Source organism: Neolamprologus multifasciatus, chromosome 1, assembly GCF_963576455.1.
Source record: "Neolamprologus multifasciatus chromosome 1, fNeoMul1.2, whole genome shotgun sequence".
NCBI classification, from domain to species: domain Eukaryota; kingdom Metazoa; phylum Chordata; class Actinopteri; order Cichliformes; family Cichlidae; genus Neolamprologus; species Neolamprologus multifasciatus.
The window spans coordinates 36643558-36668080 of NC_140439.1; the positions used below are offsets into that span (position 1 = coordinate 36643558).

Here is a 24523-nt window from a genome sequence, read left to right on the forward strand (position 1 = left end):
GAGTTCCTCTGCCAGGGAAAGATCTCTTTGTTTCTTTGTCTGCAAGAGTACACAAAAACCGGGCTGAATTTCATGACCTCCCATGAGGAAAAAAGCCATTAAATTTTGGTTTCTTGGCCTCAGTTTCAATTTGTTTACTGGGATATTGAAATGCATGCTGCTCAGACTTGCCAATGCCCCAAAACAAAGAGGCTCCATGTCATTTAGTTTATGCCCACTAAGCACTGAAAGGTACACTTGAAAGGTGCTCGAAGATCGACAAACGTCAGCTTTGCTTTGCAAGAAAACTGTTTTCAGAGGAATCGTTTCGCAGGGAGGTTGACTGATAATCCCTTGAGAGCAGGTGTTTTTGATAGCGTGTGTGCGTGCGCCATTCTATCTGTAAACACGATCGTTAAAAAAGTTTGGATTGAGGTGCAGAGTGGTCATGGTAACAATCCATTAAATTTTTTGCTAATATCCACCGATTTTTTTGCTCAAAAATTGACAAAAAGTGTAAAAAGGCCAGAGGTCAGAGGTCCTTCAAGGCCAAAGTGATAATAATGGCAGACAGATCTATTTATCGAAGTTCTGTTTCTTACTGTGATTGTTTGTATTGACAGCATATAAGCAGGGAATGATATATGAGGATAATATCACATGACTTTGATCTCTGACATGTTCTTTAAGGTCAAATAAGTCCAAACGTTGATACAATGTTTTTAATCCAAAATTATACTTAAAATGCTACATCGTCTGTTTTATTGTCAACATTTAGGACAGTATGCTCTTATATAGGGATTCTAAATATGAAATTATAGTTTACATCCACATTTTATGTCACATTTGCACTTCACATCTGCGTTCCTTTCAAGCTGACCTCAATATGTGTGATGTCCTTAAACAGTGTCATGAGAAGGAGAATTAGTTAGAAACATACTGCAGTATAGTGTTATGTATGAAGCTCAAGTTATTCATGTCCAGTTATTTACAAACCACTGGCTACTATCCATTTCCTACTCCGACAGTACTCCTATGTAATCAAAGTAAAATCTGTCATGTTAGTCTGATTTTGGGGTGGCTGTAGCTCAGGTGGCAGAGCGGATCAGCCACTAACCAGAAGGTAAGTGGTTGCAGCCTGGGATCGATATCCCAGGCTGGCTCGATATACCTGCATGATATCTGCATGCCAAATATCCTTGGGCAAGATACTAACCCCATGTTGCTCTCCGATGCATCCATCGGAGTGTGAATGTGTATGAATGTTAGATACTTAGCTTAGCTTAAGCTTAGAAGTGCTTATGTGATTGGGTGAATGAATTAGCTGTATAAAGCGCTTTGAGTGCTCGGACAGAGTAGAAAAGCGCTATGTAAGAACCAGTCCATTTACCGTTTTAATGCACTAAAAACGTACCTTTGAGAAGAACAAGAAAACCCAAAATGAATATGTAGTACAAAATATAATCCTGTTTGCTTAAAAATCAGAGAGTTCCAAGGCAAAAACTGCTGCTGACTGAAAAGAAGGACTTGTTTCATTTGCCAAAAAATCATCTTTATAATCCCCAAGACTGATTCTGTGGACTGATGAGACAAATTTGAACCTTTCTGACAGTTACATTTGACATAAAACTAACCTCATTTGATAAAAAGAACATGGTGATGGTCGTGTGATTGTGTGGGTGTGATTTGCTGCTTCAGAGCCTGGACGAATTCCAGTAATCGATGAAACAGTTAATAGTGATCAGTTCTGAATTCTCGGGGTAAATGTTGACATGTTCTAGCTTTCTCGTGGTTGTGAATCAACTGGCAGCTACACTTTTGTGGAAACAGTTCAGATCAGGAGACGAGGCTTGAGCTGAGCAGGAAGAGGATAACATTTTATCCACATGCTGGTGGCGCTGTGTTTTTCCTTCACGTGTTTGCTTCTTTGGTGAAAGGAACTCATCTCATCGTCTCATCAGCATGCTGGCTTCCACAAACCAGAGCCTGCTCCTGTGTATATTTATTGGAATTAGTGTCATTTTACACCAATTAGTGCAGATTTATGAATGAAGTATTCTTTTTTATATTAAGTAATCTCAAAAAATGATTGACTGTACCTTTAAACGCTGAACTCATGAATATTCAAGTACTTTTCAGTTATATGCAGCCCTGTGAAAATCTATGTACACCACATGATTGACCAACTTGTTGAACCACCTTTAAAAGCAATCATTTGAAGTGTTATTCTTTGTGCGGCTTTGTCAGTCTCTCATATTGTTGCGAAGGGATTTTGGCCCACAGTGTTGCTTTAGTTTAGGTTTCTAGGCATAGCTCTGAATTTCAGTCACATTGAGGTACTGACTTTAACTGCAACACCTTGATTCTGTTGTCCGTTTGCTGGTCTGCGTGAGATCACTGACTTGTTGTGTGAACCAGTTTCCACCAAGCTTTGGTTGTTAGATGGTTGCTACTTCCTCTCTTACGTCCTGTGGAAACAGTAATGGTGTCTTCGTTTTTCAGTCTCCTGCTGGATTTGTAAGGCTTCTATTAATCGTCCTGTTTTCCCATTGCAGATCTTTCAGGGCCTTCTATGTGTTTTCTACAACCTTGGGGACGGGGACTACAACCTAACACTGCCCACTTATCGACTCGACAACGGTGAGTGGCACGAGGTCTTCTTAGATCGTCATGACAATGAGATGACACTACGAATGGACGGTGGCGGAGGACAGCGTGAGGTTTCAGGACTGCAGGGCCGGAGCCGAGAAATCATCATTGACCCCACTGTGGTGATGCTGGGAAACACTTTCCCTTCTGGCATCAACAAGAGCTTCCAGGGTAGGTGGTTACAGCATTAATCTAATAATACTGTCTCTCGGTGTCTGTCAGTCAGAGATTTTGGATTTGTAGCTTTTTATGTGCAGAAAAAAATGTCTCCAGACACCAGGGGCTGAATATGTACGTATATAAAAACATGCATGCTTTTTTTTTCTACACAAACTGACATTTGTGAAACTAGAGCATGTGTGCACAGTGGAAGAAATAAGTTTACCCATGCTTTCTCAGTTTAGCTGCACCAGCTCTGAGCTTGAAAAGATTCAATTTTCCAGAGAAATCTTTGGGAAAAAAAAAATCAGCTTTTATTTGTGCCCTCCATCGACTTCTTCTACTCCTACAACAGTGCTGATGTGCAGGTTTTTTAGCAGCAACACGTATCATTCAGAAGAAGACAGCAGCGTATAAATGTTGACAAGAACCATATACAACCAATGTGGCGACCATACACCAGTAAAAACACTAGATGAGAAGGACCAGAGCCCCACCTCCTAATCCTAATCACCTCGCCACACCGTCTGCCTTTACAAACAATTGTGAAAGAACGGGCTGTTTTAAAGAGCTCTGGGAACTTGATGGTATGGGCCTCCATAGCCTACAGCGCCTGTAGGTATAATGTGCAGGTGGCTCAGAACGTTTGGTCATACAGTGTAGCTGGTTACCAGCAACTGAAACTTCAAAACAAAAGTGAAGGGATTGTACTACAGTAAATTAATTATGTCGTCTTTTTGATGGATGAAAAAATTAGGGCTGCCACGATTAGTCGACTTGTCACGATTGCGTCAACTATTAAAATCGTAGATTTTAATAGTTGACATATAGTTTGTCGTTTAATAGTTTAATAGTTCGTCGTTTGAAGCTTTGTAAGATCACAAAAGACGCAGGAATAAGTAGTAGGATTTAAGAGTGTAATAACGGACTGAAACAGAAGATGGCAGCACTGCATGTACAAGGATGCCAGCTGCCGTTAAACCCCGAAGAGGAAGAAGCTCTGTCCCAGAATTCATAGCGCAGCTCAGCTCAGTTGTCAACAATGGCGGCAGCTAGTTAGTTTTAATATTACTCTTATTATTCTTTCTGGGTCACAAAATAAACGTTTAACATATTTTCAGGTGAGAATGTAGCTGTGTAAACCTCAAATATCTGCTCAGTTTATCAAGACACCACATATTTTCAAAAGCGCTCCGACGTTTTCGGAGACGTCTGTTAGCCACTAGCTCGATAGCTAGCCGGGGGCTAGGCTAACTAGAGCCGTGAGAACACCGGACTCCCGGCAAATCGTTTTCAAACCCACCGCTGTCTTTCGCTATTCAGGTTAAACATGATATATAAGTCATTTAGATAACTTAAAAATGTTATTGTTTGGCGCTTTTTTTGTATTTTATTGGTTCCTGATTAAAGTTGGAGTTTTTACACAGCTGAATAAATGTCAAGCAGATTAAACTCCATTGAAACAATCTGAAAATGTCATTAAAATTTAATAAACTCTCATCTTGTCTTTATTTTTAGTTAGCACATACCTTAAACACTTAAAGCTGTAATGATAGTTATATAAGAGCAGATGCTGCTGGTGTAATAAGCTGTATGTTTTATGTCCAATGGATGATGATCTGATTAGTCGACTATCAAAATAATCGTTTGTGGCAGCCCTAGAAAAAATACAACATAAATAGCAAAATATACTTGATTGTCATTAAGAGGACACGGCTTTAGAAGATAACATAGAAAATAGTGCATGGACACATTTCTGCCTTTGTGCCTGCAGAGGATTTTAGACGTGAATTTATATTATTTTATGGGTCTGGCCCCAGGTGTTAAGAAATGAAAATCTGAAATGATTTTGTATCTTTGTAATATGAGCTCCTAAGTAGCACTTCCCAGCCAGGCTTATAGTAGTTACTTTGGATTCAAACTCAAGCTGTGGGGTACGTCTGCTCGGGAGAGACCGAAGCACAACATTCTGCAAGGACAACAAGAATATTTTTTGAGTGACCCTTAGATCAAATCGATACCGATACCTCAGTAATCATCGGGTCGGCATTTCTAACAAACCTACTCAGCGCAGACTCTCAGAGACTGATCCTCCAGATGTGGACAGATGCCCGACGGTTACAGTCTGTTACTTTCTGCTCTCCCTCCGTGTATTTCTAAATTGTCACGTTTTACGACCTCATTTCTATGAGTAACAACTGTAAAATATGCTTTGATGATTTGATGGATGGAAATATTTAGCTGATAGGTTTTGTTTGTACTGAATAATGGACCTATATTTCATTTTATAACACTAAATTAATGGCTTCGCTCTTCTTGAATTGAACTGCAGTAGTGAGATTTTCTGAATTGCGCCACACTAATGACTAAATATTTAAATGTCATTTTTTTCTCATTTCTGTAAAGCTGCTGCTTTTTCCTGCCATCCCAAAAATGAAATAGCAGTAAAACAGTGTTTGCTCTTTCAGGGTGATTTATTACTCTGAGATAAAGAAACCATACATGGTCTGAGTGAAAGAGCAGCATATTGATGTCGTGCAGATTTGTGCAAAGTTGGTGGTTCTGTCACAGTTAAATAGACTGTGATTAAATTTTCTTTGGTCATAATACAAATTAAATAGCTGATATTCTTCCAGTGTATCCATATGTGTTCAGCAATGGCACAGTCCCAACACTGTTAATGAGGGAAAGGTGTCTATTCCCCAACCAGTTGGTGAGTGGTTGCTGGAGGTCGATGGCAGTCGAGCAGACTGGTCAGTGACACTCACCAGGAAATGCAAGTTGCAAATGTTTATCCCCCAAATAGTTATAATATAACACTACTATAAGTATAATTGTGCTACAGCAAAGCTGGTGATAAAAGTCCAAGTTGCAGAGGAAAAAGTTTTTAAAACCTCTCTGTGGTACAAAAATGAGCAAATCTTTAAAGAAGTTCAATTCAATTTAATTTTATTTATATAGCGCCAAATCAGTACAAAAGTCGCCTCAAGGCGCTTCATAGATACAGAGAAAAGCCCAACAATCATATGACCCCCTATGAGCAGCACTTTGGCGACAGTGGGAAGGAAAAACTCCCTTTTAACAGGAAGAAACCTCCAGCAGAACCAGGCTCAGGGAGGGGCGGGGCCATCTGCTGTGATTGGTTGGGGTGAGAGAAGGAAGACAGGATAAAGACATGCTGTGGAAGAGAGACAGAGGTTAATAACAGATATGATTCAATACAGAGAGGTCTGTTAACACATAGTGAGTGAGAAAGGTGACTGGAAAGGAAAAACTCAATGCATCATGGGAATCCCCGGCAGCCTACATCTATTGCAGCATAACTAAGGGAGGATTCAGGGTCACCTGGTCCAGCCCTAACTATATGCTTTAGCAAAAAGGAAAGTTTTAAGCCTAAGCTGAAATTATTCCGCACATTTTGTCGAGTCTTACTTCTAGAACTAATTTGTTTGAGTTGAGGTGTTGTTGTTTCCGTCCCAAGTGGGTTGTTGTTATAGCGTAGCTGCATTCCTCGTCCCCATCAGTAAACTGCTCAGTGTTATTCCAAATCCTGAAAATAATTAAAAACATTTTTTAATTGCTAAGGTGGTAAACACAGAAAAAGAAAAATGTAAAACTTTAAAGAAATGTAACCATTAATTGTGCCTTTTTCTCAATAAATAATTATTGTGAAAAGTTTGAGAAGAAAGTAAAATTCAGTCCTTTTTCACAACACTAACTGGACTGTTGAGTACCATTAACTAACCTAGTAATTGCTTGTTTCTACTTTTTTGTAGGGATGTTTCTCTGCACAGAAAACAACAATATATATTTATGTTCTGCAGAAAACAAAAGTCAGTCATAAATTTGCCCACAGACTTTACACAAATCTAAGGCAGATGGATGTGAGCAGGGCTGAATCATTAAGGGTTAACATCTTCTTCGGGGAATGGAGGAAAAGGTTATGGCATACAACAATATAAATCTTCCAGAACTTCTCTGATGGATCGCACCGTGGCAAAATAACACAGAAGAATCGTTGTTGCTCGACACCATCTAAACACCATCCAGACTCGGGTGTATATAATTTGTCTGAGTGTGTGGAAGAAAGAGATAATGTGATGTGTTTGATGTGTCACAGGGTAAGGTGAAAGGGGTGGTGTTTCATTCAGGCAGTTTAGCAAGTATTTCTTCTGAGGAGTGCTGCCAAAAATAGGTGGTTTTATCTATTCATGTGTGCTCTTTGCAAGAGAGAATTGTGACATTTTTATGTATTAGTGAATGATTGATATGACACTTTAATGGTTAATTCATCCAAATGCAATGTTATTGTTAGCTGGGACGATGGCCATGGTCCCTACAGCTGTGTGTGTGTGTGTGTGTGTTGTAGTTTTTCCTGTGTATGTGCTATAGTGTGCGCAAGTAGGTGTCAGATTACATTGATGTTATTCTCACAGCTATTTAAGGTCCAGTTTTCCAAAAAGCTTCAAGACTTCTAAACACAACTAGTCAGATGTCTGTATATATAATATATTAAATTATAGTAGGTTCAGAACTGGACTCAGGATAACTTACTTAAACCATAAAGCAGCAACAAGCTGAACTCAACAAACTGTTTTTAATGCTGATAAAGGGAAAATATATATGCTGGACAAGGATTTAAGCCAGAGGACTACACAGAACAGGACAAGGAAACACATTGCCACGTGGGAAAGAGGCAACAAACACAATGGTCGTGTCCAAATTCATGGGCTGCTTCCTCCTGAGGCCGCATTTGTAGGCCGATTACGTCACAGCGACGCGCCGAAGGCTGTCCAAATTCGTAGACTCCTCCGAATGCAGCCGACAAATGCGTCCTCCTTTTCCCCGAATTTGAAGGATGGGTCGGGTGTGTCCTTCGTGGCCTACCATATCCCAGAATTCATAGCGCGGCCCAGCCAAACTCCAGTTTCCAACAATGGCGGCCGCTACTAAGTTTTAAAATTACTCTTACTAATCTTTCTGGGTCACAGAATAAACTTTTAACATATTTTCAGGCGAGAAAGTAGCTGTGTGAACATCAAATATCTGCTCGGTTTATCAAGATATCGCATATTTGCAAAAGTGCTTTGACGTTTTCGGAGCATCTGCTACCCACCAGCTCGATAGCTCGCCGGGAGCTCGAGGGTCACTGAAGCCGCCGAGAACGGCACAACTCCCGGCACATCATTTTCAGATCACCGCGGACTTTCGCTGCTCGGGTTAAACGTAATATATAAGTCACTTAGACAACCTAAAAATGTTATTGTTGGGCTTTTTTCTGTGTTTTATTTGTTCGTGAGTAAATCGGTTTGGCTGAGATTAAAGTTATTCGATTAGATTAGATAAAATAAAACTTCCCCCGGGTGGGTTCCTCCGGGATTTTTACACAGCTGAATAAACGTCAAACAGAAAACTGATTAAACAGAAATATGAGACGGTCGAGAATTTACGCCAGTGTCCTGTTATATTTTAGATAGCAAGGAGCAGACGGCCGAGTTTATTAAACTCCACCGAGACAGCGGTGACGCTAATCAGAAGGCTAGACCGTCCAATTTCCCCAGCCGTTTACTTCCGGCCTACCCGACCTTCTGAGGACTTGGCCCACGTAGACCGTGAAGGCCGGGTCCTCAGGAGGATGCAGCCCATGAATTAGGGCACGACCAATAAGTACACATCAGGTAATTAAGAAGGTGGAAAACATCAGGGAACACAGCTGCAACACATCAAGTAAAATAGGCAAGGAAGGTTAAACTCGATACCAGGCACACGAGACACTATTAAAATAGAACAGGAGCTAAGAAGCTGTCATCAACTGAAACAAGTATGGAACTAAAGGCACAGAAAACAGGAAACTCATAAGTGTCAGTAAGATAAACATAGCACTTCAAACAGAAGGCTACAGAGCTCACACATAATCCCATCATAAACCCAAAAACTCAGAGTGAACCTTCTGAGCTGGAGCACTTAACTAAAGGCATGCAATTCAACAAAAGAGCTCACATCAAGCAAGGAAATAATGAGAACTACAGACACAAAGAACAAAAAGCTAAATGTGGAAATACAGGATCATAAATAGGATAAACGAAAGCACAAAACTAGATAAAACTCAAAACCCGGGATCCACGCCGCAGGGACCCTGACAGCAGCTTTTTAAGTTAGCTAAGGACATGACAGCAACGTTTTCCAGCGCAAAACTCCAAAGGATTTCACCACTGAAGGTATACGTATGATATCATTAAAAGACTGAGAAATCTCTATGCACATGGTCCAAGGACACAAACTGCATGGCATCATTTTTGATTCAATTCAGTTCAGTTCACTTTTATTTATACAGCACTTAATGACAACAACAGTCGCCTCGGGGCACCTCAGCCCTTCATGCTGCGTTTCAGTAAAAGCAGGGATGCTTCTATTGTGGAAAACAGTGAATGGGCTCAGGGACGTGTATGGAAAAGCATTGCAAGTGAACACAGTTCAGTGCTGCATTCAAAAAGTAAAGTTAAAAATTTACTATTCAAAAAATATATACTATGAAAATCTTAATCTGAAATTGTATATGGAAATGATGGATGCTTTCAGTGTTGAGTTCAAACTACAGGTGGAATAAAGTGCTTCATGGGATGGGTGAGCATCACATGTGGGACGGCTTCATTAGCACTAAACACTACACACACTTTTTTTGTTATATTTGTTACACTTTTGTTCCATTTTTCTCAAAGTTCCTGTTTCCAGGCTAAGCCGTCCAGGCGCTCTTTTAATTTCAACCTCATTTGTGCCATACGAACATGCTAACAGTTTGAATAAGCTGAAACTGTTTTGTGTTGTTTGTTTATTTTACATGGAACAATATCAGCTCACCTTCAGTGTTATGAATTCCCACACAAAAGGGGGCATTTATTTATTTTTTTTAACGTGGCCTCATTCTGAACAAACAGATCTGAGTTTTTTGTGCCATTTGTCTGAATTCAGTGTCCGGTAGAGCTGGGCGATATAAGATTTTTTCATATCACGATATGTTTTTTTCATTTCAGGCGATAACGATATATATCACGATATAAGCCAAATAACTATATTTGTAAGCTTTAAATGTGCCGTTGCTCACAAGTAAAATGTGAAATAATCAGCAGCTTGCTTTGATTTAAATATTTATTTCCCATAATAAGTTCAACAGGGTAGATGTACTTAAGGAACATGAGACTTTTTCAGATAAATAAAGGCAAATATTGCAAACTACACAAAAGGCAGCCGCTAAAACGTTTAAGTTTCAAAATAGAACAAACAAAACAGACTAAATTGTCAATTCCACTTAGAAACAAAATATTAACTCTAAAAATAAATCTTAGTTTGTTTTACAGAAGAACAGACAAAATTGACTAACTTTTGTCAATATTAAATAAACTGAGAACTAAAAGGAAATTCTCGATCTCTCCTTGTTGTATAGCTGAGCTTTTCAAACAGTTTGAACAGTTTAGTCCGACAAAAGCCGATTGACGAATTAGCGCTTCCAGTCAGAGACTGAGCATGCACCGCTTTATTGTATTTCCAGACTTGCTTTCTGCACAATTTACAGTGCGCACTACTCTGTTTTTGTCAGACTTGAAATGGCCGAAATACCGTCACACTACAGAACTTCTGTGGCTCTTCTGTTCGACAATCTCTCCGGCATTGGAACCATCATCTGTTTTCTCTTCGGTAACCTTCGGTCACGCTCTCGGTTGATTTTTCTCTAGTCGGCGCACTCATTTCCTCCATTACCCGGGCGGCACGGCGACTGGCTGCTTCCCAAACAAATACACATGTGCGGCTTGGCACTTGTGCTGTACGTAACAAGTCACGTGACGTGACGCTGCGGCTGTAAGTGGTTCGGCTCTGCAATACTTAATTTGGATTGGCTGTTCTTTTTTTTTCTTTTTTTTTAAGAGGACAAGAGCGGCGAGGCTTATCGCAATAGTTTAATTTTTCTATCGAGAAAAAGTTATTTCCCAATACATATCGTTATCGTTCTATCGCCCAGCTCTAGTGTCCGGCCATGACTTTGCAGAGACGTGCTGGCAGATGTCGTTAAAAGTGGTTCTTCACATGCTGAAAGTTTATATGAAATCTGTCTCAGTGAGGTCACAAGTCATCATCTAATCACTCCCGGCTTTAACATCGCATCCTCATCTATCTCCCTGCAGAAGCAGCAGCAGCCATTTCTTCTTGAAAAGTGGAGTCCGATTTACTCTGCTGCATGTTAGCTTGAAGCTGTAAGACGTGTAAGCTGTAGACGCTGACTCCAGCGGTCTCCGTGATTACTTCAGCACAACAACATCATCTATTGTTCCTATTTGGATCAGTTGAGGACCGTAACCCGTTCATACTGGAACCTGATGTTGGCGCAAAGAAATAATGTGAACAAAGAATTAGACACTAAGGTTTGCATTGTTAACTGAGACCTACGAGAGACGACAGACTGACTCATGCACACACCGTACTGTACGAACACAAAATGTTGGCAGATTCAGTTGAAATATCGAGAGAGAAAATAAGCGTGGGTACGGATGGGAAAAGGAAAGATGCTATATGAGAGAGGAAGAGGTCAGAACCAAGAGCCACAGACACAAAGTGAAAGAGAGGCAGAGAACTCTAGTAGACAGCTTTGCTTCGGGCAATAAAAGACAATGCATGAGTTTATTAAACGGATTTTAAAAGCACTTCCCTTCAGAAGAGGTACACTTGATAGATGATGGCAGGCCGAGTGAATATCTGTGCACGACTGTGTTTACTTTTGGGGGATGTCTCTCTTCAAAAAATGACAGGGGAGATGAATTGTTAGCTGAATATGCCAGCTTAGCAATTACGGGATGAAAACACAAATACCATAAACATATGTTGTCACACAGACAAACAGGAGTAGACGTAATAAGATAATGTAGAATGCCCGAATCGGATGTTGCTGTTAAATAAGAGCATTGCCATTTTATTGAACTTTTTCAAGCAGCCAATTTTAAACTGCTCCTACACTAACTTGACATGTTCGCTGCCCAATAACTGAATGAAACAGAACAAAAACCGGCTAATAGAGATTTGCTTACTCTCAATTTGGGGTCTCCTAAATAATATATAGGCTCAATTAGACCTCCACAGTTTCTTTCCTCTGTATCATTGTCTTTAAATCTTAAGTCATTTTAATTTGTTTGAGTTCTTCATGTTTCTCTCTCCGTTGTTCCCTCCTGGGTTTCTTCATCTCTTGTGCTTCCCCTGTAGAAATTTAATAAGACTCCTTTAAGCATCAAGCAGTGCTCACACAGTTCTAATTACAGCGATTGTGGATTCAAAACTTGCTGTGTGATACAGTCTCTCAGCAGTGGGGTTACTTTCGAGCTAACTCAAACCATAAAGCAGCAACAAGCTGATAGTTTGGCCACTGGTGTCAAACTAGCTTTAGCTCATGGACTGCATCCAGCTCAGTTTGTTAGTAACTTCCACAAAAACGTAAGAATTTTGTGTGTTTTTTAGAATAAAAGTTTCATATTAAATGAACCGTAAATATTTAGAAAATACTATTTAAAAAAATAAGTGCAAGTTCAGAAATAAATTACTTATGATTTATTTTCCCGTGTTCATTACAAAGAAACTCAGTTGCCCTAAATTTAACCTCCTAAGACCCGAACTCTTCCACGACATGCATTTTTAATTTCTCTTTGATATTTGGGCTGATTGGAGCCCGATGAATGTAAAAACAAAGAATTTCCAGATTTTGGGTTTTTTTTACCTTATTTTGTTTTTAAGAAAAATGAGAGCCACATATGAGGATATTTGTTTAAAATTTTGATAGAACAGTAGCAGCATAATGTCCTCGTAAGTGGATATCCGGCCCTTGTAGAGCAAAATTGAGTGTTTTGGTCTAAATAACCCAAAATGCAGGGATTTTGGCAGGGATAGCTCAGTAGGTAGAGTGGTTGCCCCGTGATCAGAAGGTCGGGGGTTCGACTCCACTGAACGGCTACCCTGAGGTATCCCTGAGCAAGGTACCGTCCCTACACACTGCTCCCCGGGCGCTGCATTGGTGGCTGCCCACTGCTTCACTGGGTGAATGGGTTAAATGCAAACGAGTAATTTCCCTACGGGGACTAACACATACACATTATTATTATTATTATTATTATATTATTATTAAAATGTGATGTCCACATATGTGGAAGCCAGGTCCTAGGAGGTTAAAGAAACAAATCACCTTTGCTCCTTGGTTTAAAGGTTTAATGTCAATGGCAGGCCATCAGTACTGGCTGTGATAACTGAGAATCATTCAGATGTGTGGAATTAACAGTTTGAAAAGATCATCTTATTGCATGACACAGTTCCTAAAGGCTTACCATAATACTTCCTGGTCCACCCGTCCATCCACTGTACCCTGTACCAGCTCTTGGGGACATGGTGTGTTCTCACCTGAATGTCCCAGGTCTGCCACAGGGACTCCACACAGTCGGACATGCCGGAAACAATTCACCAAAAAGCTGGTCAAGAGGCTTCGTAGTCAAGTGCTGAAGCTGCTTCAGGTATTCTTGAGCGGTTATACTCTGAGCCCCTGAAGAATACCTGAGCTCCTCGTCTTATCTCTGAGGACGAACCTTTAGGAGAAAACTCATTTCAGTCACTTCAGTTCATGTCCGTTTGTGAAGGTAGAAACATGGATTGAGCTGTAAATCAACAGCTTTTGCTTAATGGTGAGCTCTTTCTTTATTCAAGCAGATGAGACTTGAGGTAATATAAAAACAACAGTAGAGTAACAACAATGATACAATAACCACTTTGGTTTTACTTTGTGACTTATAGCTGGTTGTTTCTTGTAGTATTAATTGATATAAATCCTATTGAGTTCTTACCAACATGTTCTTTTATTTGATTCTTTGCTTGGTAAATATGTTTTACAGTCGGTCTGGGAGCCTCATTGTGAAGGGTGTTTGCTTTAATTCTGACATAGCGAAAAGGAGTCGGGGATTAGAAACAGCCAAAATCCAAAAAACAAACTGTAATAAACCAGAAGTAGGAGTAAAATAAAAATGATCCACATTTTAGGGATTTGTGTTCCGAACAAAAACACATTCACAGTGTGCAAAATATATATAGATGCCTTTCACATGTTCTTACTCCCTTTAGCACAGTTTAGCAGGTGTTTGCCCGAGTGACACGTCTAAGTTGTCAGCGCACCGCGGAGAACGTAATAAAGTATCCAACACAAATATTTTCCTGTTATCCACAACATTATGAATGACGGATTATTAGATTCTGCTCTAAATACCTGACACTCAAAAGCTCACTAGACATTGTTGCAGCAAAAGAGGAATTTTGCTAAATCTTGGAGATGTCAAAATGTGAGTGGGTGGATTTATGCCTCGAGTGGTAGAACTGGAGCCAGTTTATTTGTTACCAGGTACACGAGCAGAGCTCTGCTCTCATTTTGTGTCTGTGTACATAAATGCAAATAAATAAAGTCTGTTTGTTGTTCCGCTGAACCCTCGTTTCCATTCTTCTCCCTGCAGGCTGTATGAGGGATCTACGCCTCAATGGTCGCTACATGCCGCTGGACAGCCAGCCACGAGATGGGGTTTCCCAGGTCAGCGTACAAGGCCTGTCTGCTGGGTGCTCATCTGACTCCTGCAAAAGGAACCAATGTAGCCCCCCTTTTACCTGCGTCGACTTGTGGAGAGTGCACGAATGCAGGTGCGCACACAAACCCACGCATACCGAATGCAATTGCACAGTCAAGCACACACGCTCTTCCTTGTGAGTCAAAAGCATGAAAAACACATGCGTTTAAACCCATTTGCTCCCTTTGAAACCACTACTCAGCCTCTGACATGGATATTATTTTTGTTCATAGGCATATAAAGATGCTTTGAAATAACCCAGCCCTGACCCACTTAAGACTGCGAAAAAAAAAGCATCCCTGAGCTTTTATTTATTGTAAAGCTAAAATGTCTGTGCAAATTCTATGGAAACCGTTTTCTAACAAAACACACATTTGCTCGTGTGTACAAACACAAAGGATGTTCGAATGCACGGCAGCCAATTCAAAGCAAATAGTAAAGGAAGACCAGAAAAGGTCCACGCTGGCATCCTGTACAACAACTTGCAAAACTGGAACAAGAAGGACAGCAGACGGCCTGTTTTGGAATTTGTAACAGTTTCGACGTGGTCTGAAATGTGTGGGAGTGGAGCAGAGCAGTTTTAAACATCCACCAGGTCATGAGCTCTTTGTTTCTTGTAGAGATGGACCGATCCGATATTAAGTATCGGTATCGGTCTGATACTGACCCAAATTACTGGATCGGATATCGGCGAGAAATAAAAAATGTAATCGATCCATTAAAGATCAAAAAAGCACCTCACAAAACTTGCGACACAGCGTAACTCGGCTCATAACCGTAGCACGTTGCAGCAGTGTGCATCACGTGATAGAGCAGCTGTGTGTATTTGTAGCCTAGCTACCAAACCAGCATTTCATCTCCGAGGAAGTTTTCCCAGAGAGAAGTAAAGCAAGTGTGTAAGTTCATCTCTGAATGTCTGTAAAGCATTCCCACGTTAAGCTTAACAACCAATATATGGAGCGACTGCCTCTCTCTCTCTCTCTCTCTCTCTCCTGCTGCTACTTCAATCGTGAAACAGATCAATGATCAGCTGATCAGCTTTTCTGTTGCGAGTCCGTCTCTCTTCTTAGTTTTTGGCCCACTTCTCACCAGAAAGAGGAAACCAGCGGCTGAACAACAGCAGCACGTTTAAGCTTGATAAGCTGTTGTTAGAATTTATTTAATATTACTTTCTACACCAGGATCTTTTTCTACGCAGCTGACGGCTGGTAACTGTGCAGGGGCGGATCTAGCAAAGTTTAGCCAGGGGGGCTGATAGGGCATGAACAGGGAAAAGGGGGCACAAAGACATACTTTTCTTTCTTATTCTCATTTAAAATGTCTGGCTTTTAATAAATAATTATCTGACTCTTACACCCAAAGTTTTAATCTGATGTAAAATGAATAGAAGTCCATTACTGTATATAGTAACTGTTAAGTCTAATATACCCTAGTAAGCTATAGTACTTTTTCCTTTGGGAAGATACCATCTGTGAATTCTGCAATTCTGTAGAAGAAAGATGTTGAATCTATTTAATTATTCTTAAAAAATAATTTATTTCTGTGCATTTTTCCCCTGCATCAAATTAAATTTGATTACATCGATTAAGCATCATGAGGTGGAGGGTGGTTCCCTATTTTTTATTTTTTATTTTTTTTTTTGCTGGGAGTTTGCAACCCTATTAGTTAGGTTGCTTAATATTTCTGCTAAGTACTCTTTAAAATACCAGAATAGGGAGGATGGAGCAGGTTTAACTTTATTAGATTGATCAGTTTTGCTGAACTATGAAATATTTTGGGTGCAGTGTATTTTTTACATACAGGTATAACAGAATAGCTTTAGTGTTGTTATTTATTTAAACTTGAGTATGAACTTATACAAAATGCAGCAAGATATTTAAAAAACGTTTAATTGATTAAAAAACACACTATATCGGATTCATATCGGTATCGGCAGATATCCAAATGATACTGGTATCGGACATAAGAAAGTGGTATCGTGCCATCTCTAGTTTCTTGTAGTATAAATGGTAGCATACGTGCTAAAAGAGAAAAAAAAAAGCACATTAACCTCTTAGATGAATTCTCTTGTATGCATTTTGAAATTACAATCAATCCAGAATTCCCCATTTGGATGTCCCAAACATGAAAATGACATTAAAATGAGCAATAATCCATCCCAAACCCTGAACAGATCTAATGATATAATGAGAGCTATAATCTGCCCACATTTCTGTGCATTCCTCGTGTCCTTTTTACTTTTTAATCATGTTATGAATAAATTAATGCCAGTCATTCAGTGCACAGGCAACAGAATCCCTAAGCAACGTGCGTGCAGCCCATCCATCACTATATACAGTGATAGATAGACGAGGTAGTAAATGTTGGGTATTTCTTGTCTAAAAATGATTTTACACAATGAGCACTTTTCTTGTTTGACTCTCAGACTCTGAAAAGGGTTCTGTAATATCTTTCTATGACTTCAGGGCATGTCTGAAATCTCAGTTGAGCCTGCAATAAAACCGTGTGTGTATGAGAGTGGGAGCTGTGGTCATTCATCAGGTCTAACAAAATTTTAGCAGGGAGCTGCATTATGGGAATTGTAGGATCCAGACGTAAAAGTCAAGATACGTCAGCCTCTGCTCAGTTCGGATCATTTTTTATTACGTTTGGAGTTATAGAAATGCAGGATTACTGAAAGTGACTCTGATTGCTTTGGTGGTTTAAACATGGAAAGAAATCACAAACTACCTCCAGCTAATTCTCAGCAATTCCTTCTGAATTTACTCTTTTGCTTTCTCTCTACAGGCCCAATTAATGAATCCTTTCAGGGATGTGGAATTTTATTTTACACACAGTCTCAATTAACTCAGTTTTTTTGTGATGCTTCTTTCTTATTAAATTTAAAAACAAAAAACAAAACAGGAGCAATAAATGCAAGGCGACTACCAGGCAGCCTCCAAGTGCCAAACTCGTTGAAGGCCATTGCAAATTATTTGCTCATTTAGTTTCCTTTTGAAAATGCTATCAGCAGCTGCTAAACCTGTGACAGTGAAATCATCTTATATCTGACTCAAATACTGATCTGTAGACTTTTATGACATGAAAGTCATGTAAAATAATCAGTGAAATGTATACACTATTATCAGAGAAAAGCTTCCTCCCATCCTTCCATTGACTTCCCTTCATCCAGGGCCGGGTCACGGGGGTGGCAGCCTAAGCGGAGAAGCCCAGACCTCCCTGTCCCAGGCCATGCCCTCCAGCTTATCTGGGGGAACATCAATGCATTCGTCCATCAGATACACAACAAAGCACTGTTTTTGGTAGAGCATGCTACGTCGTTATTACCGTGGTTTTTTTTTTGGAAAATACGGCACACTTAAAATCAATCCTTTGATTTTTCTGAAAATCGACAGTGTCCCTTATAATCCCGTGTGCCTTATGTATGAATTCTGGTTGTGTTTACTGACCTCAAAACGATTTTATGTACACGGCGCTCGAAAATCTGTCAAATGTTTCAGTACGACTTTGCTAAGCTATGAAGCCGCACCGCTTGATGGATTGTCGGAGCATTACGGCATCGTAGGCGGAGCCTCGCGGAGTGATACGTACTGCGCTTCAACATAATATTACCGTATTGTGTGTGTATAACCTCTTTAAGTTTTGTGGATATTATACATGGTTATGCTGAGGATATGTCGGCCAGTTTCCACTGGAAATGCCTTTTGGTTAAACTGTCAGCGAGGAATTACATTTGCACTGTTACATTTTTATATAACTTTAATGCACTTAAGAAACAGCTGCTTGTTTAAGTGAAAATACAATTGATGGGGTTTTTTTGCACTAATCCTTGTCCGATGCCTGAACCAAATCAACCGACTTTTCTCTGAGCCTCTCTCAAGTGACGGCACTCATCACCTTGTCGCTAAACTTTCTCTGGATCATTAATTTGTGCAACAGAAATTCACTCAAAATTATCCACCGTTCAAGCTAATCTACTTGTGCATCTTTGGACCACTTCTAGCATGGCTAATATTTTTGGAAATCCTTTTTTGACCGTATGCACCATGGAAATCAAACGTGTGCAGAGAGCAAGCATCAACTTCAATATCAAGCCCACTTTACTTTAGTTTCAAGGATTATTGCTGGTGATTTGAGCAGGATCTCTCAGACCCAGAGACTAAACAGTTTATTTCTAGTCAGTACAACAAGTGTGCATGTCTTTTTGAATTTCATGGACATGAAACGATCCCTACATGGTCTGCTGTAACATGCATGCCTGAGCTGTACTTGTGGACATGCTAGAGGAGGTCCAGTGAGCATCACTGATTAGTGCTCTCTGAAAGTCTGGTTCAGACTCAAAACAGGAGAGGTCCTGGAAGAACTCCTTCCCAAGGAAACTACATTGAGGGGAAAATCAACCAAATCTAAATATGATACTTTTTTCTAATGTGGTAAAAGGCAATTTAATATGATCATATCATCACATTAATATACTCACTACAATTTGCCTAAAATAAATGCTTGCACAGAAAGAATGTTTGCTATTAAATTCATGTATATTCACTGGTCCAAATGCCTTTGAACTCTGGGCACCGTTATTTTCTGTCTGAAGTTGGCATCAGACAGACTTTCAAAAGTTGAAACCCACAGAAAGCTGCAGTCCCGTCCCCCTTTCAAACATAACGCACAATGCAGCGAACCCACCTGCTCGGCCGCTAAATGTGGTAAAAACAACATAAATTTTTTCAACCCCTCTCACCCTGATCGGATTCGCCCATTTGCTTGATCAACGTTTCACACGCACTACTGTATTAATTCCTCTAAAAGGCTTAGTTTGTCAGTGGGAAATGGGAAATGTCGTGCAACGAAAAGCTGCGGCGCGCTAACAACCCTCTCCTGTGGCACAGAGCGAATCAAACACGGAGAGCTCTTAGCCACATCCACTAATCTCAGCTATTTTTCTGCCATTGGAAACATCAGCCTCTATTCAGTGTGTGCAGCCTCCTAGCTTTTAATCTGGCCTTTCCCCTTTTTCCCACTCCTCTCATCCACTCATCCACTCACCCACATCATCTATCCACCAATTTATTTTTTCTTCTTTTACAATGGCTCTCATTCTTGCACGCTGCCCCCCCCCCCCATCCCTCCATTTCTTGGGTTGTATGGTTCTCATCTCGCTTTAACCTCCCTAGCGCGGCCACACACACAGACACACACATAGTCCGACTCTCTATTCTCCTAGTGCTTATTTGTTCGCCTTGTTCTCTTTCCAGTACTTGACCTGAACCTTGGAACATGATTAAAGGGTAGTAAATGTTGGCAGTGAGCACTCCATGTCCAAGTGTTTGAAGCTAACTGGAGGGCCACTGTCAAATAGTCAAGTAATTGCTGTTAATGCTGCATTTGGGCTCAAATAAATAGGGACACGGTCAGATTTTTTTCATTTAAGAAAAGAGAAAATATGACAAATTCACTGTTTGCAGTCAGGTTATCATAAACGTAAATGGAGACGGAGAGAGTATAACTGTTTCGCATCTAAGCGGGGATAGTCGAGGGGATCAAAAAGTTGAAACGGTGTTTAATTGAAGCTTATTCCGCCGTCAGATCAGACCTCCAGTTGTGGAGGCGAAGCATCTGTCAGAGCACCGACTGCTTCACGAGGGGAAACAGAGACAGTAATATATCAAAGCCTATATTAAACTAAGCCTCTAACAGCAGATATTACAAGAAAAAATTAAAGGCTTAGCACTCGGTGTGAAATTTAGGTCTGTAGCAAGTTTCATATCTTCATATCTGTTTCATAATTAATTTGTCATTGTGTGGAAAAAGGGGCTATGGGAGTCTGTTGAGGAAATAACAGAGGCTGCTGAGAGTCACGTTGATAATTGCACGTCTTCTGCCAAATCCACACGTTAGCTGAATGCATGCGCACATTAACAACCAGCGTTTAATGACGAATAAAGAAAGCACTCTGCACATGCTCAGTTCGTTCAGCGCTGACTGACAGGTAAAGTCAGGCACAGAGCCCATAGCACACCTGCATACATTTACACTGACAGGTGAGATGGACCTTTTTTATTCATTGTAGCTTTAGAAATATGAGCTTTTTTGATACCTCACAAACTTTTGTTGTTACTTCTTGGAAAGCTTCGCACTTAGCTCAACAGTAATTTAAACTGTGGGATTATATCAGAAGTTATATTAGAAAAATCCACCTACTTGTTGGACTCCTTCAGTCTGTTCATATCAAAATTTATTTTCTCCTTTTTCCACTTATACTGTTACCTGAAAAAGTTTATGTTCAATAACTACAGCTCAGCATTCACTGCATTCTTTTTTAGATTAAAAAAATAAATAAAAACGTTGATTTTACATTTGCCACGTCTCTCTATCTCAGCCATGCAGGCACAGGAAGGATGGCAAGTGGTTTGCAAAAGCTTTAAATTAATTATATTTTAGACCAGTGGTCCCCAACCTTTTTTGCGTCACGGACCGGTTTATGCCCAACAATATTTTCACGGACCGGCCTTTAAGGTGTCACGGATAAATGCAACAAAATAAAACTAGTACTGGTACCGAAAAAAAGAAAATTTATTCATAACACACGTGAAAAGACCCAGAAAAACCAATTAAACGCTAAAAACGATAACAAAATAACGCTGAAAACCGATAAAAACCCTGAAAACTATACATTTCACACCTGAGCCTCAACTCTCGCGGCCCGGTACCAAACGACTCACGGACCGGTACCGGTCCGAGGCCCGGGGGTTGGGGACCGCTGTTTTAGACGAACCCTATCATTCTGACCACTTGCCTTCTGCAAAGCCCACTGGTGCTCATCCAGTATGTTAAAATAAAAGCTCTAAAATCTAAACATAATTCTGAGGATGGGCGATGTTGGTGAGTAGGACAGCTAACAATATACTAGAAGTTATAGACAGACACTTTGACCCTAAGGAATAAATTCATGCTGCACATGTTTCTAACATAACGTGCCACCTTCAGTGTCGGACACTCGCTGGTTTCCGGGTGATCGAAGCCAAAGACGCAGCTCTCATCACCAACTGTAAGAGAGTCGGTTTCATACAGAAGTGTCGGTATTCCTCAAAAGATTTCCAGGAGGCATGTTGAAATCTTAGAGCTCAAACAGATGTGGTCAGAAGTGGACTCCAGTAAGTGATCCAAAAATGGGTTCAGTCATGGACAGTGTTGGTCAAGTTACTTGAAAAAAGTAATCAGTAACTAATTACCGATTACTTCCCCAAAAAAGTAATCCCGTTACTTTACTGATTACTTATTTTGAAAGGTAATTAATTACTTAGTTACTTAGTTACTTTTTAAAAACACGGTTTACACCCTGAATAGGTGATAAAGTGATAGATCTTTCAGCCTAATTCTACTTTTTCTGCACATTCCAGCACATAAAATAAAATATTTTTGTGTTTACACTCAGTCTTTCAAATAGATGCAAGTAAAACACAGCAGAAAATAAATAAAGTCAAAGACTAGCAGTCCTGTTGCTCTATTTTCACCTGTAAAGTAGGAGTGGGGTAGGCGGAGGTTTACCCTGGTGCAGGTGTGCCGCAGCAGTCAGTGGAAGAATCCGCGAGTTTCTCTGTGAGTTTCCCATTACGTCGTAGCTACTTGGTGCTTGTTTAGGGTTTTTTTCGCTGTAAAAAGAAGTTTTCTTCCCACGCACAACAGACACTAATGTTTTTGTCACTTTTTATGGAATCAAACTCAAAGTAAGGTCAGTACTTCCACGCTTTAAACGCTGCGATATATGATCCACTGTTGATCTGCACACAGCTGTTGTCACGAACGTCGCACTCGCTTACGTCACTGTCATGAGACATTCTCGCAAAAAAATCAAGGTTTTAGTAACGCAGTAACGCAGCGTTCCTACGGCAAAGTAATGGTAATCTATTTACCATTTTTGCAATAGTAATCCCTTACTTTACTCGTTACTTGAAAAAAGTAATCAGATTACAGTAACGCGTTACAAGTAACGCTACTGCCCATCTCTGGTCATTGAGAGGCGCACAAAGAGATGATCGTGAAGCAGAGATCAGCTGAATAAAAAACAATATTTTGGGTTTTTCTTTAAATTTCTAGACAGAGTTGTGGAACTTTGTGAGCACATTTCATATTTTAAGTTCTATTTTTACTTTTATTATTATATTTATTTACCGGAGCACATTATTAAGAAAAGCAACAGAATTCCCAAGCGGCATGACAGCATAACATTGAGATGAAAAATATCTCTATTACCAGAGATATAAAAAATATTATTAATCATGCTTCAGAAAGTCTAACAGCTCCACACCTGTCACTGATTACAGTGCACACAGGCTCCGTGTTATGATAAGGCACTCTTCCTAGCACCAACTGCAGTCATGGCTAATGACAGGTAATGATAAGAGAAGCTGTGTTTTCTGTTAGACAGTCAGGTGTCCTGTATTCAACACCTACACAGGCTCCAACAGCGCTACAATTATTCCCGAGTGCTCGGCTATGATTGTGGCATAATAATCCTTTGCACAAATAATTTTCTTTTTAAAATGTCTAACAGATCGATAGGAACGTGGTCGTTTTAAAAACGGATATTTACATCTGCAATAACAAACAAAAACGAATAAGCTGAACAGTGAAAATGGTTTAATGGTGATGCTGATGCTAACTCTCGTGGGGTGAATGTGCGGTAGCTCGTTCTGAAATGCTGCTATATGAGATGACAGTTGAGAAAAGTCCTGCAGAACATAAAAGGTAAAAAAAAAGTGGTGCATCTACTTGTTTTGGCTCTGGTTAGAGCTCCTCACAGCTGCATCCTGTACAAGATGGACATTAGAGGAAAACGAGAGCGAGTTGCATAAATAATTATCCTCCCCAGCCGGCAACAGAATCATTTTCTCAGGATCATAGAGAGTAAAAGTCTATCCTTGCATATATTTAAGGTTTGTGTGTGATCACTCTATCTGTACTAAAGACTAACTGTATGTGACAGGGTTTTTTGTATACAGCTATATTGTATATCAGACTAGTATCACCTCATGCTGTCAGATGCCACCTGTGTCCTTTGCTCACTGCTCGTGGTTTTATTAGCCAGAGAAATTAGAAACCTACCAAGTCCACTTTAGAAGATTAGAAGGGGACCGTGGCATAAATCGCTGGTCTTTGTGTTTTTACTTTATGCTTGATTTAGGATTAAGAAAAATGTGCCCCTCGTCAACAGCAGTCCTTCATGTTAAAGACAAACGTTATGCCCCTCTGCAGCCCCTCATCTCCACAGTGTGGTCACCTGTTGCTAATTGGCCACACCTAGTCAGGTGTGGATAAAAGCATACCAGAAGCCTTGGTGGCACAAGTATTTTATGCTGAGGATATGTCGTTTCTGGGATGCTTAGGACTCATATTGCACTGCTGGAAATAGTTTATTTTGATGCAGATGCTGTTTTTTTGCAAATTTGCATTATAATATTTATTTTCGTTTTTCCTGCAGTATATAAAAATTGGTGTATTTCAAAAATAAAACTATGAAGACACTCAAAATAAATTTCCTATTTGTGGAACTTGTGCAACTTTTTTGTATTTACAGTTTTGAGGGATAAGCCTCTTAACTTTCTCTCACTAGAAATATATGTGAAATTTTTTTTTTGTAGTTTATTGCACTTTTTTGCAATTTATGTAATTACTATGCACTTAATGCAGACATATTATTAAAATCTAGGCTATAATGGTTGTATTGATGTATATCAACTTGAAATGCTCCCAAAAATGGCTCCACAGCATGTAAACATATAATATAAGCTCTGGCGGACTTGGTTCTATGGTAGGTCTTAAAGGGTTAAGATAAAACCTCTTCTCACTAACACTCTGGTATTCATCTCCTTTTTTATGTTGCGGCTTTTGAGCCGAGTCGTAACACAAATTAGAACATTGTATCTGTTCTGATATTTGTCCTGTGAACATAAACTGCTGTCTGAAAATAAAGAATTTCTAAAAATTAACCAAAAGGTGACGAGACTGACACCAAACTCAGCAATCACCTGGTTCACAAATAGTAATTAGTTAAGTTATTAAGTTGTCTGGGGCATTTAACCAAACGATTAATGGTAAAGTATATG

The 24523-nt window shown here is 39.9% G+C and overlaps 1 protein-coding gene across 3 annotated transcripts in view; it reads left to right on the forward strand.

Moving 5' to 3' along the window:
* Window positions 1-24523, forward strand: part of LOC146526191 (neural-cadherin-like) — a 381462-nt gene that overhangs the window by 318997 nt on the left and 37942 nt on the right. For all 3 annotated transcript variants that reach the window (XM_085183449.1, XM_085183576.1, XM_085183527.1), the window contains exons 33-34: window positions 2535-2799; window positions 14310-14490. In XM_085183449.1, coding sequence (XP_085039575.1) covers window positions 2535-2799; window positions 14310-14490 — 446 coding nt within the window. The remainder of the gene's footprint in view (window positions 1-2534; window positions 2800-14309; window positions 14491-24523) is intronic.